The 14802-nt window shown below is 35.1% G+C and overlaps 1 protein-coding gene across 1 annotated transcript; it reads left to right on the top strand.

The window, feature by feature from the left end:
- Window positions 1-1684: 1684 nt before the first annotated feature.
- Window positions 1685-13884, top strand: Ostc (oligosaccharyltransferase complex non-catalytic subunit). The gene is made up of 4 exons (XM_076864125.2): window positions 1685-1874; window positions 4196-4289; window positions 6097-6294; window positions 13311-13884. Exons 1-4 carry the CDS (start codon window positions 1736-1738, stop codon window positions 13327-13329), a joined length of 450 nt encoding a protein of 149 aa, XP_076720240.1. The 5' UTR covers window positions 1685-1735; the 3' UTR covers window positions 13330-13884.
- The last annotated feature ends 918 nt before the right edge of the window (window positions 13885-14802 follow it).

Here is a 14802-nt window from a genome sequence, read left to right as displayed (position 1 = left end):
TGATGTTTCTGGTCATGGTGGCTGGCAGGTGTCTTTAATCCTGAAGGGGAAGGTAGGAAAAAAGACTAGGCAAGTCTAGGTGAAGTTAACCCTATATTTTAGTTTTGGGCATTTCTCAAATGTTCAATAAGTCCTAGTTCAGAGTTGAGTAGAATCAGACCCTATAGTAAAGGGAACAAAGAATACAGATACTGTATGAAGGCAAAGGTTTCAAGACTTTTCATTCCATCCATTCAACCACGGGACAATCTATAAGCCCAAGTGAAAAGCCGGTGTTTTCAGCAAACTCAGCCTTCAGGTTCTCCAAAAGTAACATAGGATATAATCATAATCAACACATCAGAACTTCAAAATTAGTGATTTTTTAAAGTTAACTAAGAGCAACCAAAGCTAGAGGGTAATATTTGAGTCAAGTAACAAAAGAGCAGAACCAATCCATGGCACCCCATTAAAAACCTATGGCTCTGTGATAAACAAAACTCAGAAACATTGGCTCAAAAATATGTTATTTTTTTTCCGGATTTGTATAGTTAGTTGCTTTAAACTCTTACTCCAAAAGGAAATTAACATTTGTAGAATTTTAAAGGATTATATATAAAAAAAGAAAAACATAACCAAAATATACGTTTAGGCCTTCCCCGAAGACTAATTCTCTGGCATTTATTTTTTAATCCGTTTGGATTGTATAAAATAGTCCCGAAAAGAGATGATGGCTCATATTAGAGAAGCAATGGAATGGAGAGCAGCCCTTAAGTTATAGATATTTTAGTAATACAACTCCAAAAGACCTGCTGATATTTTGGATGCACCAGGTAATTATTGGAGAAATTAGGATGATTTCAAGATTTTTTGTCTGAGTGATTTTACCATTTACAGACGTTAAGGGTGACTGAGGAGGGGCAAAACTGAGAGAACAAGTTATTTAGAATACTATTTTGGTCATGCCATGGTATCAGCACCAAAGCATCCCTGTAGAGATGTCCTGTTGTTTGTGGTATTGGGGATTGAACCCAGGGGTGCTCTACCATTATATTCGAATCCTTTTAAAAACTATTTTTATTTTGAGACAGTGTCTTGCTAAGTTGCCCAGTTGGGATCCTCTGCCTTAGCCTTCCAAGATGTCCTGTTGATAGTTTTGATCTGGGTTGGATTTTTTTTTTTTATTGATAATACATTATTTTAGCAATTACTAATAATAATTTCTATCGCTCCTATACAACGGGGAAGTTTTTTAAAGCTCTGTGATTTAAGGCTTTCTCGATCCCTTGTGGGAATAAAACCTCCAATACAAAACGCGGACCTTTCCTGAAGTTCCCATTCATTCTTCAGTTCTGTGAACCTAGAGCGTCCCGTATCCAATCAGCTTCCAGATCCCCTGCGACAGCAAGAGGGAGGGGCTCATTTGGATTTGGTTCCCTCCGCTTCTCTGGCTTGGCCACGTCTGAAACCCTACAGGTCCTTGAAGATATGTAATCACTTAACTATCCTTTGGCAACAAACTGAGTTTATTTTTCTAACTTAAGCTTGATAATATTAAAAATTAGATATATTGTAATCGCAAATTTAACTGGTCTGTGTGGTTTCTTCCTTTCCTCTATGGGTATAAAAACTACTTCCGAGCTTTGCGGACCTGCTAGTCCTTTGTTCGCGCACGCGCAGTTGATGGGGAGGGCGGACCTGTTTCCGGGTGGCGCGTGGGGCTGCAGGCCCTAGAGCTGCCCCGGCCGCCACCAACATGGAGACTTTCTACCGGGTCCCGTTCTTAGTGCTCGAATGTCCCAACCTGAAGCTGAAGAAGCCGCCCTGGGTGCATATGCCTTCGGCCATGACGGTGTATGCTCTGGTGGTGGTGTCTTATTTCCTCATCACCGGAGGTAACTCGGGCCGTCTGGGGCCCCAGAGGCGCTAGGAGAGCTGACCCGCTCGGGAGGAGCGTCAGCTCGCTTGCTCCCTCAGCCCGGGGAAGCATCGCTGTGCTCTCATTTCTTGGAGGTTGGAGGGAAGTCCCGGGGTCCCAGGTGTTAATGTACAGGCTTATCTGCCCTTGCGCTCTGTCTTGTATCTTGAAAAAACTTGTGTTCTCACGCCCTTTGCCGTTCTTCTATTGTCGCAGAGGTCCGAGTCGAAAGTCTTTTTCACCCTCAGACTGTTGTGTATTTCTTGTCATACATTGTATGACAGAGGTCTTGGGAAAGTCACGTTTGGCCCACTGTTTTTTTCGAGAGGGTATGGGACTTGTCCGAAGTCTCTGAATCTTGGAAGATAACTTCTTGTGTTGCTTTCTACCTAATATGAAGGGAGTTTTCCAAAACCACGGTTTTGATAAATATTTGAGATTGGAGATGAGATTTGCAGAAGCTATTATATTTCCGAAGGCAGAAATAGAGGAATTTTTTTTCTTTGTTTTTTTAAAGGAAGAAAACAGCTTTACTATTAAGCGTTTTTCAATTATCTATCATCCTGTACTTTTCAAGTAGTAAGTTTCAAAGGGGCGTTGCCTTGTCTATTGGTGAGCTGGCATTCTGACTGTAGTCTTCAGAGCCACCACTCCTTCAAGCTGCAACTCCAAGATCTACTAACTATATTTTTAGATTTGGGGAAATTCGGTGCTTAATTCGGAAACTACGAAATTAAAGCTCTGCAGATTAATCTGCTTTTAAGGGAATGGCCATATTTTTATAGATATTTTGTGAGAATACTTGGCATTAAAGAGGAAGAAATATGAAACTGAGAGGGTTTGATTGTAGATGGTACTTTCATATTTACCCTTGACTCCAATCTGGAAATAGTTTTAATTTATATTCATTTAAATGAATTTCATTTTAAATATTTTTATGTTGGTAAGGTATTACTTAGCATTTGTATTAGCATTAACATTTGATCAACAAGTTAATAGTAATTGTAATTGAATAAATGAAATTTACAATGCTTCTGCCTTTTTTTTTTTTTTTTTTTTTTTTAATGGATAATAGAGCTATCCACAAATCTCTATCCTGTAACTCTTACTTTTCTTGGTGCCAAAGCCTTTGCTTGAAGCTATCTTTTTCATTGTGGCCACTTTTTTCTCTGTAAATGATTGTAATGAAGGAAATTCTCTGCTCCAACTGCTGGAAGAAATGGAAGGGGCATCTTTTAGTGGTCAAGGCCGCTGGAAAAGAGTCTTTTAAAAACTGAGTGTACCTTTATAAATAAACAATATGTATCACTGAGAAGTACTGAGCAAGTCCATCTGAGTCTTTGTTCACTAGGTATTGTCATAATAGTAAACAGATACATAATGATCCTGCCTTTCTGAAGCATATATTGTTGTAGTTGAAACATGTTAAATGTTGTATAATTTTTTTCCATTACAAATTGTCACAAATGCAATGAAGGAGGAGAACAAGAGATTATGGAAAATAGAATTGGGAGCCATTATTTAGATTAGAAGGTGGTTCTGGAGAAATGACATGTATGCCCACATGTGAAGAATTAGAACAGGTATGCTAGGCAGAGAGGAAAGTATAGACGAATGTGGGACCAGGAGACCAATTACATGACTTTTGTATTTGACAAACTATACTAGGTTGTGTGGCAGTAGAAAAGGAGAATATAATTAAAGCTTGGTTGAAACTAGATTCAGTTGATCTCAGTGGATTGTGTGTTAACAAAAATAAAACCTTTAATGTTAAGTCTTCTTTATTATGGAATAATTAATAAGTATTAGCAAGTTTTATTGAAAAAGTTTTCTTTATGAAATTGGTAGTTCTTTTAGAGATAATATTATTTTAGAAGTCATTTTAAAACAATGGGTAGAGCAAGGTGCAGTGGTGCAGACCTGTAATCCCAGCAACTTTGGAAGGCTGAGGCAGGAGGATAAGTTTGAGATCAGCCTCAGCAACTTAGCAATACCCTGTCTCAAAAATAAAAATGGGCTGGGGATGTATCTCAATAGTAAAGCACCCCTGGATTCAGTCCCCAGTATCAAAAAAGAAAAACAAACAAACAAAAAACCAGCCAGAAAACTTCCCCAAAACATTGTGTTGCGCATCTGAATGGTTTATTGGAAACCTGGAAGATTTTGCTGACCTAATTTGATGATAATCAGTAAAAGTAGTCCTATTTAAATGTAAACAAACCTTTAGAGACAATGTGAACTAATTCTTTTTTAAAGATTAGGAGTCCAATTTAATCTGTACTATTGTCTTTCATATAGGAATAATTTATGATGTTATTGTTGAACCTCCGAGTGTTGGCTCTATGACTGATGAACATGGGCATCAGAGGCCAGTAGCTTTCTTGGCCTACAGGTAAAAAACCTTTCTGAATGACTTGATGGAGGGCAAGAAGATTGCTGGGGCATGCCATTCTTATTTAAAAATATAGTAAAACGTGGGGGACCCATCTACATTTAGATAAAAAAACTGTCTTAAAACGTGAGATTTTGAAGTGGAAGGCAGCGGGGCAAGAGTAGAAGTATATTCATTTGTTAGAAAAAAAAAATTTGACAATGATTAATGTATCACCAATTCAAAGGAAGTGTCAGTTTAAAATACATTTATAGCTTATATTCTGGGGGTCAGCAAATTGCAGCCATTTGTGTGTGTGTGTGTGTGTGTGTGAGAGAGAGAGAGAGAGAGAGAGAATAAAATTTTACTGGAATTAGGCATGTCCATCTGTAAACTACCTATAGCTGTTTTGAAGCTAAAGTAGCTGAACTGAGAAAGACACAAACCATATGGCTAAGATATTTATTTATTTGTTGTGTGTGTATTTGGGGTGGGTTATGCTGGGGATTGAATGTAGGTCCTTGTTGAGACATGCGTAGACAAGCCACTGAGCTATATCCTTACCCCTTAAGATATTTATTATATGGCATTTTAGAAAAAAAATTGTGGACCCTGTACTACACCACTGGATGAGAAAAGTAACTGTTGAGACTTAAGAGTTCCATTTAATATGTGAAACAACAATCCAGTGTGGTTTGTTTCACCTGAGCAATCCTTATCACATTGCTTTCTAAAACCCACTTGATAAATGTCTGTCTAAATATAGCTGTACATTTATATTTATAGAAATGCTAATATATGTATAGGGCATGCTTGGAAAAAATTGGTTGTGGTTCTTAGGTGGGAGGTACCTGACAAGAGATCTTGATAGTAGGGAGACTTTTCATAGTGTCCTCTTTTGTACTGTTTGGAATTTGGATCTGGTGCAGGTTTATGGTGTTTTCCACGAAAATAATCAGTTAATTAAAAATATATACCTTCTTTATAATACCTACATAAAACCTTCCCTTTAAAACAAATAGATTTGTTTTTAGAGGTCCTGGAACCCTGAGAATTTGATAGAAGCTGTCTAACTCTAGAAAAATCAGATATACACATAATTATAAGGGTCTATAGATTGCTGAAGTCTTTGTGGGATCAAGGAGCCTTAGTTAAGAACACTTACTTTAAAAATACTTCCCACTGAAACAAGACGTTTACTATTTATTATGATAAAACTTTTAAGAAACACTGCTTACCAATTCAAATTAATTTGAAAATAATAGTAAAAATTTAAGTAGTATAATAATTGTATTATTTTCTGGAACTGGGACTTGAACCAGGGGTGCTTTATCACTGAGCTATATTCCTAGTCCTTTTTACTTTTTAATTTTGAGACAGGGACCCACTAATTTGCTGAGGCTGACCTTGAACCTGCAATCTTCCTGCTTCAGTCTCCTGAGTTACTGGGATTATAGGTGAACACCATCAAGCTTAGCTCTTTTAAATAGCATAACTTTAAAAGCTAAACTAAACTTTTTAAAAAATATAAGCTACATGAAAAGTTTTTGTCTGTTTTGTTCATGGTTTTATTCCTAGAACAGTGCTTTCTACATGATAGACCTCTCACTAAATATTTGAATGAATGAGCAGGCAAATATCCAAAGGTTTAATAAAAAGCTGTAAAGGTAAAATAAAAAGTTATAATAAAAAGTTGTAGGGATAAAAAAAAAACTATCATAAAAATGTTTTAACATAAAAGCAGAAATAGAAATCTCAATATAAAGGGGAAATTTTCATTTTGCTGGAAATATTCATTTTTTTTTTTCTGTGATCTTTTCTTTTCCAGAGTAAATGGACAATATATCATGGAAGGACTTGCATCCAGCTTCCTGTTTACAATGGGGGGTTTAGGTTTCATAATCCTGGATCGATCCAATGCACCAAATATTCCAAAACTCAATAGATTTCTTCTTCTATTCATTGGATTCGTCTGTGTCCTACTGAGCTTTTTCATGGCTAGAGTATTCATGAGAATGAAATTGCCGTAAGTTAAATATTTTGTTTAATCAGCAGTTTAACTTTTGGTACAAATTCGAAAAAGGATTATTTGGACAATGTAAAATTGTAGGAGACTTAATTTAACACTCAGTTAAACAGATAAAAAGGTCAAGAACTAAAGGAAATTGTTTATTTGCTCAAGGTTATAGCTATAGTTGGTAATAAAACTGAGACCAAATAGGTTGTCTTGGTTGTACCCCATGCATGTTCATGAGAAAATTTAGTATTTTACCTCAGCATCACTGACTGGCAATAATTATTTTTTCTCTAAAGTGCCTTTTGATTAATCAATAAAATGGGATTTCAGTGTAATAATAGGAAAGATTTTTCAAGTCATTATTTGCTGCTGCTCTTCAACTATTGGTATAGCTTAATCATCCTTAATCTCAAAATCTAAAACCTTTTTGACTACTGACATGATGCTACAAGTGGAAAATTCTATACCATGAAACTGTTTCAATCACAGAATTACTAAAAATCTTATATAAAATTACCTTTGGCTTATGTCTGTATAGACATACATAAATGAGGTTTGTCTTTGGACTTGGGTCCCATCCCTAGTATATCTCATTGTGTATATGTGAATATTAAAAGTCTGAAATATGAAACACTTGTGATTCTAAGCATTTTGAATAAGGATATTCAATCTGTGTGAAAAAATTTGTTATGCCTTGGATGGGAAAAGAGAATTATTGCCCCCTAAAATCTGGGAAAAAGATTATATTTTATATATAATATATATTTAAAAATTATTTCAATCAGAGAACTTAAAATATCTTTAGAAGAAAAGCATATTTGTTTTGTGGAAACTTAAAATTCCATTTAAGACCATTAATTTGAAAGGTGGGCAAGTCTGATCACATTTTCTTACATTCTGATTTTGCCTATGGATGCATTAGTAACTAGAAATTTGGGCAAACATGACAGAAAGATGAATTCTTGGCGGGTTTATTTATTTATTAGGTACTGTGTTTAAACATTACCTGTCAATTGTACTGATTTCCTAATATTTTGAATTTTACAAGTTCACTTGTCCTTTGGCTTAGCCTACCTATTGTCTATAACATATCTGGGGTAGAGTGGGCAGACTTCTCTTCAGAAGTCAGAATTCTTTATCCTGCAGTAATATTCCCCTCTTAGCCCTGGAAGTATGGAAAGATAGTGCACAGGTTTCTTTGTCAGCTTAATGCCTGTGTAGTCACATAGCCCCTTAGACTCCTCTGCTGTTTGGGAATAATCCACCATATCCTGGCAGAGTGTATAGGAACAGGAGAGACTGCTGGGGCAGGAAAAGTAGAGGTTCCTAGAGAAGATAAAGAAGCTACTAGGAATTAATGGAAACTGAGGAAATCTTTGGAGACATGTAGCAAACAGAAGTGAGCTGGTTTTACTGATAGAGCTGTTTTGTTCCCATTCTACCTAGTATTGTCTTTCTTTCTTGCAGTACTCTCGTAGGTATGTTAAATGAGAAGTGTCTTATTTTTTAGCTCAGGCATTTGGCTTTTATGATAAAAGAACTCTTCCATCTGTTATTTATAAAAAAAGCTTTGGAAAATGTTTAATTCTCTGGATTATCCTCCATCTTTTACAATTATTTATGTAAACATTTGTCTCCCTATTCCAGTTGTACAGGCCAGTATGTGAAATTGTTTGAATAAAATCAAGTATGAAGGTACAGAAACCAGATATATCCTCTGGGTTTCAGTGGCAGTTTATGTTTAGATTTAATCAAAGTAGAATAATGGTCCAAACAGAAAATTGCTACTTACTATACTTTCTGTAACTTGTCTTGCACCTAAATTGAAGATGTGATTGAACTTATGGGTGCTTAACCACTGAGCCACAACCCCAGCCCTTTTTTTTTTGTAATATTTTATTTTGATTCAGGGTCATACTAAGATGCTTAGGGCCTTACTAAATTGCTGAGGGTGTTTTGAACTTGCAATCCTCCTGCCCTGGAATCCCGAGCCACTGGGATTATAGGCGTGTGCCACTGCATCTAGCAAGATGTGATTTTTTTTTTTTTTTAAGAGGAGGAAATTTATAGTTCATTCTTTCATATGATTTTTCATTTCTAGCTCCTAATGCTTGGTCCTGTGGGTGTAGAGTAGAGAGAAACAGTGAACAGTTTTAGATAAAGGGAAGCAATGGTATTGGTTTTCTAGAGTATTTGGTGATTTCAAGGGAGATGATGAGTTCTGTTGGCCCAGTTTGTACACAATGCTGGCTTAAGACACCAGCAAGGAAAGGGTGTGTGTGTTTCTTCTTTCACACAAGTTATAATATCCTAAGGTATGTAAATGTTTTGATACGTTAAGTGGAATAACAACATAAAAGATGTTAAAAAATGTGAGTAGCTCACTGGCTTTTCCAAATCAAGTCATTTTCTAACATCTGAGATAAAGGATGGCTGTGCTATAACATGGATTATGATAACTTCAGGGTGAAATATTTTTTCAAAAGAGTTAGATTATTACTTTTAGCAAGAAGTAACTTTAAAAAGGAAAAAAACAGGAGCACTGAAACAGTATTATTGGTTCTATGTTTACTGATTTATGCTTCTTTAAAAACTTGATGTCTCTCCTTTGATGTGATTTTACTAATTAAACATGATTTTATTTGATGCCTTGACCTTTGAAGAAATATAGACTCTAATAAAATGAATGTTCATTAGCTATTTGCATATGCAGCAATATACTTAAAGTGGAAAAATTAATTTTAGTTCCTAATATTTTTATTATTAGAGAATTACAAAGGCTTAATTTTTATTGTGAAAATAAAAATTTTCTAATATAATTAATAAGATAATGTGTATAAAATTGTGTCTGTTGGATGTTGTGTTTAAAATGTACACAGGCTCAAAGAAAATAAAATGTCAGACATCAGGTAAAAGACTTTGGTACGAATTTATATATGATTCATTTAAAAAAGAATGAATGAACTCTTTAGCCTCCACTATTAGGGCAGTTTTGACCTAAAAGCAGGAGGTTTTTTGTTCTTAATTATTTTTGCCACTTGGGCATTGAATCCAGGGCTTCATGCATGGTAGACATGAAAACGATAAAAGTAAAAGGTGGCTTGCAGTGTTGCAGTGTAATGACTGAAAATCAAGCAAGGTTCCTACAATTAGTCAAGTCTGTTATAAAGCTGTATATAAAACTACTGTAGGACTGACAGTGTATCTCAGTGATAAATCACTTGCCTAGCATGCATGAGGTCCTGGGTTTAATCCCTAGTACTGCAAAAAAAAAACAACCAATCCTGCTTAGTTACGTATGTTGGCACACACCTGTACTCAGGAGGCTGAGACCAGGGGAACACAAGTTCGATTCTAGCCTGGGTAGAAGAGAGACCCTGTCTGAAAATAAAAATAAATAAATTTATAAATGAAGGACTGAGATATAGTTCTGGGGCAGAACACTTGCCTAGCATGCATAAGGTTGTGAGTTCAGTTGATCCCCGGTACTGCACAACAAAACAAAAAACATAAAACCTTGCTCTAAATACTGTTCTACATCTGAAGACAAAAGACCTGCTTTACTCAGCTGGCAAAAGTGTCTAGTTTTGTTTTTGACAGTTTTTATTAAGCCTGATGAGTAAAGCTAGGGAGCTCCTGAGTAATACTAAAATCATGTGATCAATTAAGAATGGATATTCTCTTAAAAGAAGGAGGAAATGAAAAATAAAAAGAATATAATAATACTTAAATTAACATTATTTAGGGAATGATGATGCCTATATGTGGTTCTTCCATATAGCTGAAACTTTAGAAGTATTAACACATTTGTATTGCCACCTTAGTATTCAGAACAGGCATGAGGAGACTTTTTGTGTTTTAATGCTCTTCTGTTATTTTCTTTCCTTGCGGTTTTAAGTAAACTACTTAACCACTCTTATTGTCTTATATTACCATACTAGGAATCAAACCCAGAGCCTTGCAAATGATAGGCAAGCACTCAAACATTGAGCTGTACACCCTCAGCCATTTTTAGGATTGTTACAGAGATTAAAAATGTAATAATACTAGCTGGGTGTGGTGGTGCCCACTTGTAATCCAGTGGCTCAGGCGGCTGAAGCAGGAGGATCACAAGTTCAAAGCCAGCCTTAGCAACTTATCAAAGCCCTAAGCAACTTAGCAAGACCCTGTCTTTAAATAGAATATTAAAAAGGACTGGGAATGTGCCTTTGTGGTTAAGCACCCCTGGGTTCAATCCCTGATGCCAAAAAAAAAAAAAAAAGTAATAATGTGAGTCATACTATTTTCAGAAATTTCTGTGTTAATGCTAACCTAGTTCACTGTCTGTCTTAATATACTGAAGGCACTCAGTTATTATTGAAAGAACAAATACCTTAAAGGTTAAATAGAAGATCCTTTATGGTGGCTTCTCCTGTCTGATTGATTTTTGAGTTCTTATATTTATCTATAATTATACTTGCATAAAATTCTCACAGACCTGAATATAATAATTAAAAGTTCACAGAACTGAATATAATAATTATGAAATTTTTGATTTATTAGAAGGGAGTAAATGATTCCAGGACAGATCATAGTAAATGTGTTTCAGCACATTTTTATTTCCTACTGAGAAGTACATGATATTGATTTATTTGTTCTTTCTTCTAAAATGGTTTCTTTATAGTATTACAGTGTTTCAAAGTGTCCTCTAAATTTTTCAAATGATAGGACTATATATATATACAGGTTTGTCAGTTTTGAATAAATGTATATCCATTTAACTATTCTTTTCCATGCAAATATAGGTTGACAATAATTCATGGACTCATAGTACATAAACCCACGTCACACACTGGTTACAAGAAGGAATACCACAGTATGTTCTGTGTCAGGAGATGGAGGTCTGAACAGTCAGGCGTGGTGGTGATTTCATGTAATCCCAGCCACTCAGGACACTGAGTCTGGAGGATTGAGAGTTTAAGCCCAGCCTGAGCAATATAGTAAGATCCAATCTCAAAAAAAAAAAAAAAAAGAGAGAGAGGGATGGAGGGCCAAAGTGCATATTCACATATTAGTATATGCAAATGACAGGAAACCATCCTGAAGAGAGTCCATAGGTAGTGTAAGGTAGCCATTGAGTACCTTCCTCTGTGTGGTGTAGGTGCCAGTGGATCCTGGCTTAAAATCTTCTTGAGCCTTTTTTGTATGGTTTTAAAGTATTCTTTTTGTGATACATTGGACATTATAGTAGAAGATATATGTGGGGTCTTCCAAGACAATGTGTATATCCAAAGGGCCTTTTTATTTTTTACTTTAATTCAGTTTGAAGGTAGGGGATATGAAAAGGGTTGGGTTGTATTTAAGTTATTGTAAAAGTAGTTGTTTTAGATGAAAGTTCTCCACTGAAACTGCGGATTAGCCAAGCTTACATGATAGAAGGAAAACAATATGAGTTCTGGGAAGATTGCACTGGCTGTAATAGCTCTTAATTGTCTACGGAAACAAATGAGTCCCGAAGCTAGGAGCTAGGAAAGCAAGTTCTTGAGTGTCTGCCATGTGCCAGACACTGAGTAGTCCTCAGTGTTATAAAATAGTTTTTACTTTGTATGTTAAAAAAAAAAACCTTGAGATTTTGATAATTATAACAGCTAACACTTATCAATTTCTTATTACCCTGAATAGCAGGTACTGTATAACTAGATTCTCTCAGATAATCTTTAAAACCCTGTACAGTAATTCTCATTATAGATGAGGAAACTGAGTTAGGTTGCCCAGGTTAACCTGATAAATGGTAGAGGCAGGGTCAAAGAGAGAGGTTCTGAAGCCATCCATAAATATAAGGTCTAAGTACAAGGTATGTAAAGACTTTTTTTCCTCCATTGGTGAATTTATATGTATTTAAAAATTATTTGCATACTTCATAACAGTCTAAAAGTCAAAATATACTCTGTCATGTATATCTAAAAATAATTAAAAGTTAAAATTTTAAAAAGGAATGTAAGCAGGGATACATATATGTGTAGAAAAAAATGTATAAAAGTCATATGTTCAATTTATTACAGTCATGTATTCAATTCCTGCAGGTTAAGGTAGAAAGATATTCACAATGTGTACTTACTATTTTTTTTTCTTTTAAAATTTTTTTATTTTTTCTTTTACATATAATAGTAGAATGTATTTGACATATATACATGGAGTATAACTTCCCATTTTTGTGATTGTATGTGATATGGAGTTATGCTGGTTATGTATTCATATATTAACACAGGAAAGTTATGTTTGATTGGTTCTACTATTAAAGACTTTCTTATTGTGGATAGTTTTATATAATTTTCCTGTTTTTTCCCTGATCTGCAGATTCTTAATTAATACTAGATCTCAAAAGGTCGCTCCAAAAGGAAACACCAAACTTGAAGAAGATTTTAGCTTGTATATTTATATTTAACTTGTATATTTAATAAAAGGATCTGTTATTTAATCAGTGTGAAATTTGATCTTATCTATAGATATAACTAAAACTCATAACTGTTCTTGGGACATTTCCTAAATGAATGGAGGTGTTGGGGCAGATGCTTCTGACATTGTTCTTGAGAACCAAAAAGTTCACCTCCCAGACACTCATTCTCCCACCTTCTCCTGTGGTAATAGGACTTTTCCAACCAATTTCTTTTCATTTAACTCTTTTACATAATGTTTTCTTTTCTCTACTTCTTTTTTCTTATTCAGTGTATTGCTTTGCAACTTTTTTTTTTTTTTGGTGGTGCTGGGGATCGAACCCAGGGCCTTGTGCATGCAAGACAAGCACTCTACCAACTGAGCTATATCCTCACCTTGCTTTGCAACTTTATTCTTTGAGTGGGAAGAGTAATAAATTGAGGGCTAGTAATTTATTTACTTATTGGGATGAGGGGCCAGTTATGAAATAGGAACCATGATAAAGAATCACAGCTATGTCTTTGGATTATTTGATTCATCATAAAATTTGAGCACTTTGAAAAATGTTACACCCTTTTCACTCTTTGTGTTTATGAATTTTATTTCTACAGGGGCTATCTGATGGGTTAGAGTGCCTTTTGAGAAGAAATCAGTGGATTCTGGATTTGCTCCTGTTGATGAAGTTTTAAAGGCTGTACCAATCCTCCACTATGAAATGTGGAAAAGAATAAAAAGCAGCAGTAAAAGAAGTATCAAGTGAAAACATAGGAAGTATATGAAAGCTTGGACTAGAATTTCTTGGTATCAGAGACAAGTTTATCACAGTATTTTTTTCCTGCTGACCTGTTGTACCAACGATGTTAAGTGTCATTTTCTTAGTTTTTCATTTCATATATATTGTTCTTCTAAAATTATAATATTGAATAAAATGATTATTTTTTACAACCCCCTTTAACATTTTTTGGAGATATTTCTGATTTTCAGAAATTAATGTAAAATCAGGAAGCAAGATCTCTGAGAACTCTTTGAGAACTGAGAACTCTGGACTGCTGATCCGCTTCACTGATGGTGCTTTGCCTTTAAACAGTGTGTGTGATAGTACGTTATTTCACATATGTATGCAAGACTGTTTCCTCAACAGTAAGATGTATGAAAGGAGCAGAAATAAATAATTTTTCTAATTAACACCCTTTATATTTCTTTGTTTCAACTGGCCAATACTTTTAGTTTATAAATCATTCAGTCCCATCTTGTGACATTTAGGTACTTTTAGTAGCCTGAGATCTCAAAATACCGTTGACAGGATGTCTTATAAAGTAGTATCAGTATTCCTGAAAATATTCAGCATGGCTGTGTATCTGTGTCAGAGTTGTAAAGGTAATTGTGCTAGATGAAAGTTCCCTGTAGGCATTCATTTTCACTGGTTGGCATCTTTTGAACACTTGTAAAAACATCCCTAGCCAGTTGTGGTCTTCCTCTAATGTCTTCTAGCTAGGCCTTTCAGTTCTTCCTGGTTGGCTGTGGCCTTCACTTCTTTAATGGCTCTGTTCATTTTTATCCAAAGATTTTTTCAGTTTACAGTAAAAATTTCTCTCATGTTAGTTATCCCCCCTCCTTCCATTGCCACCCCAATTCCAAGGAGGATCCCATTGTAGTTGTTTATTAAGATTCATTCATTTATTCAAAAAGTTTTGAGTACTCATCATTTTTTTGCTAGGCAGCACTGAGGATGTTATGGTGAATAAGACAAGTAAGGGCTCTGATTTCACAGAGCCTATAATAATCAGTATTAAATGTTTATCAATTATCAGACTACAACAAAGAAATAAGCAAGTTGAGTAAATAGTCTAACAGTGATGGGAAGCATGGAGAAAAGGGATTATTAAACTCAAGTTTTGAGAAAGGAAAATAAGTTCTGTATGTACTTATCAGTTCTAAAGGCTTGATTCAATATTTATCACCTTTTTTTGTTATTTAGATGATATTTTCAAACCTTGCTCAAATTAGGTGTACAGAAGCTAGCACAAAGAATATGGCTTTGAAAGGTTGAGTAGTGAGACAGTTCTGTTAACAACCACCAGATGGTGCTATTAAGTTTTGTTA

The sequence above is a fragment of the Callospermophilus lateralis genome, chromosome 8, assembly GCF_048772815.1.
Source record: "Callospermophilus lateralis isolate mCalLat2 chromosome 8, mCalLat2.hap1, whole genome shotgun sequence".
In the NCBI taxonomy this organism is placed as follows: Eukaryota; Metazoa; Chordata; class Mammalia; order Rodentia; family Sciuridae; genus Callospermophilus; species Callospermophilus lateralis.
The sequence above is the reverse complement of the archived record's forward strand: the minus strand, read 5'-3'. Positions and strand labels throughout refer to the sequence as shown.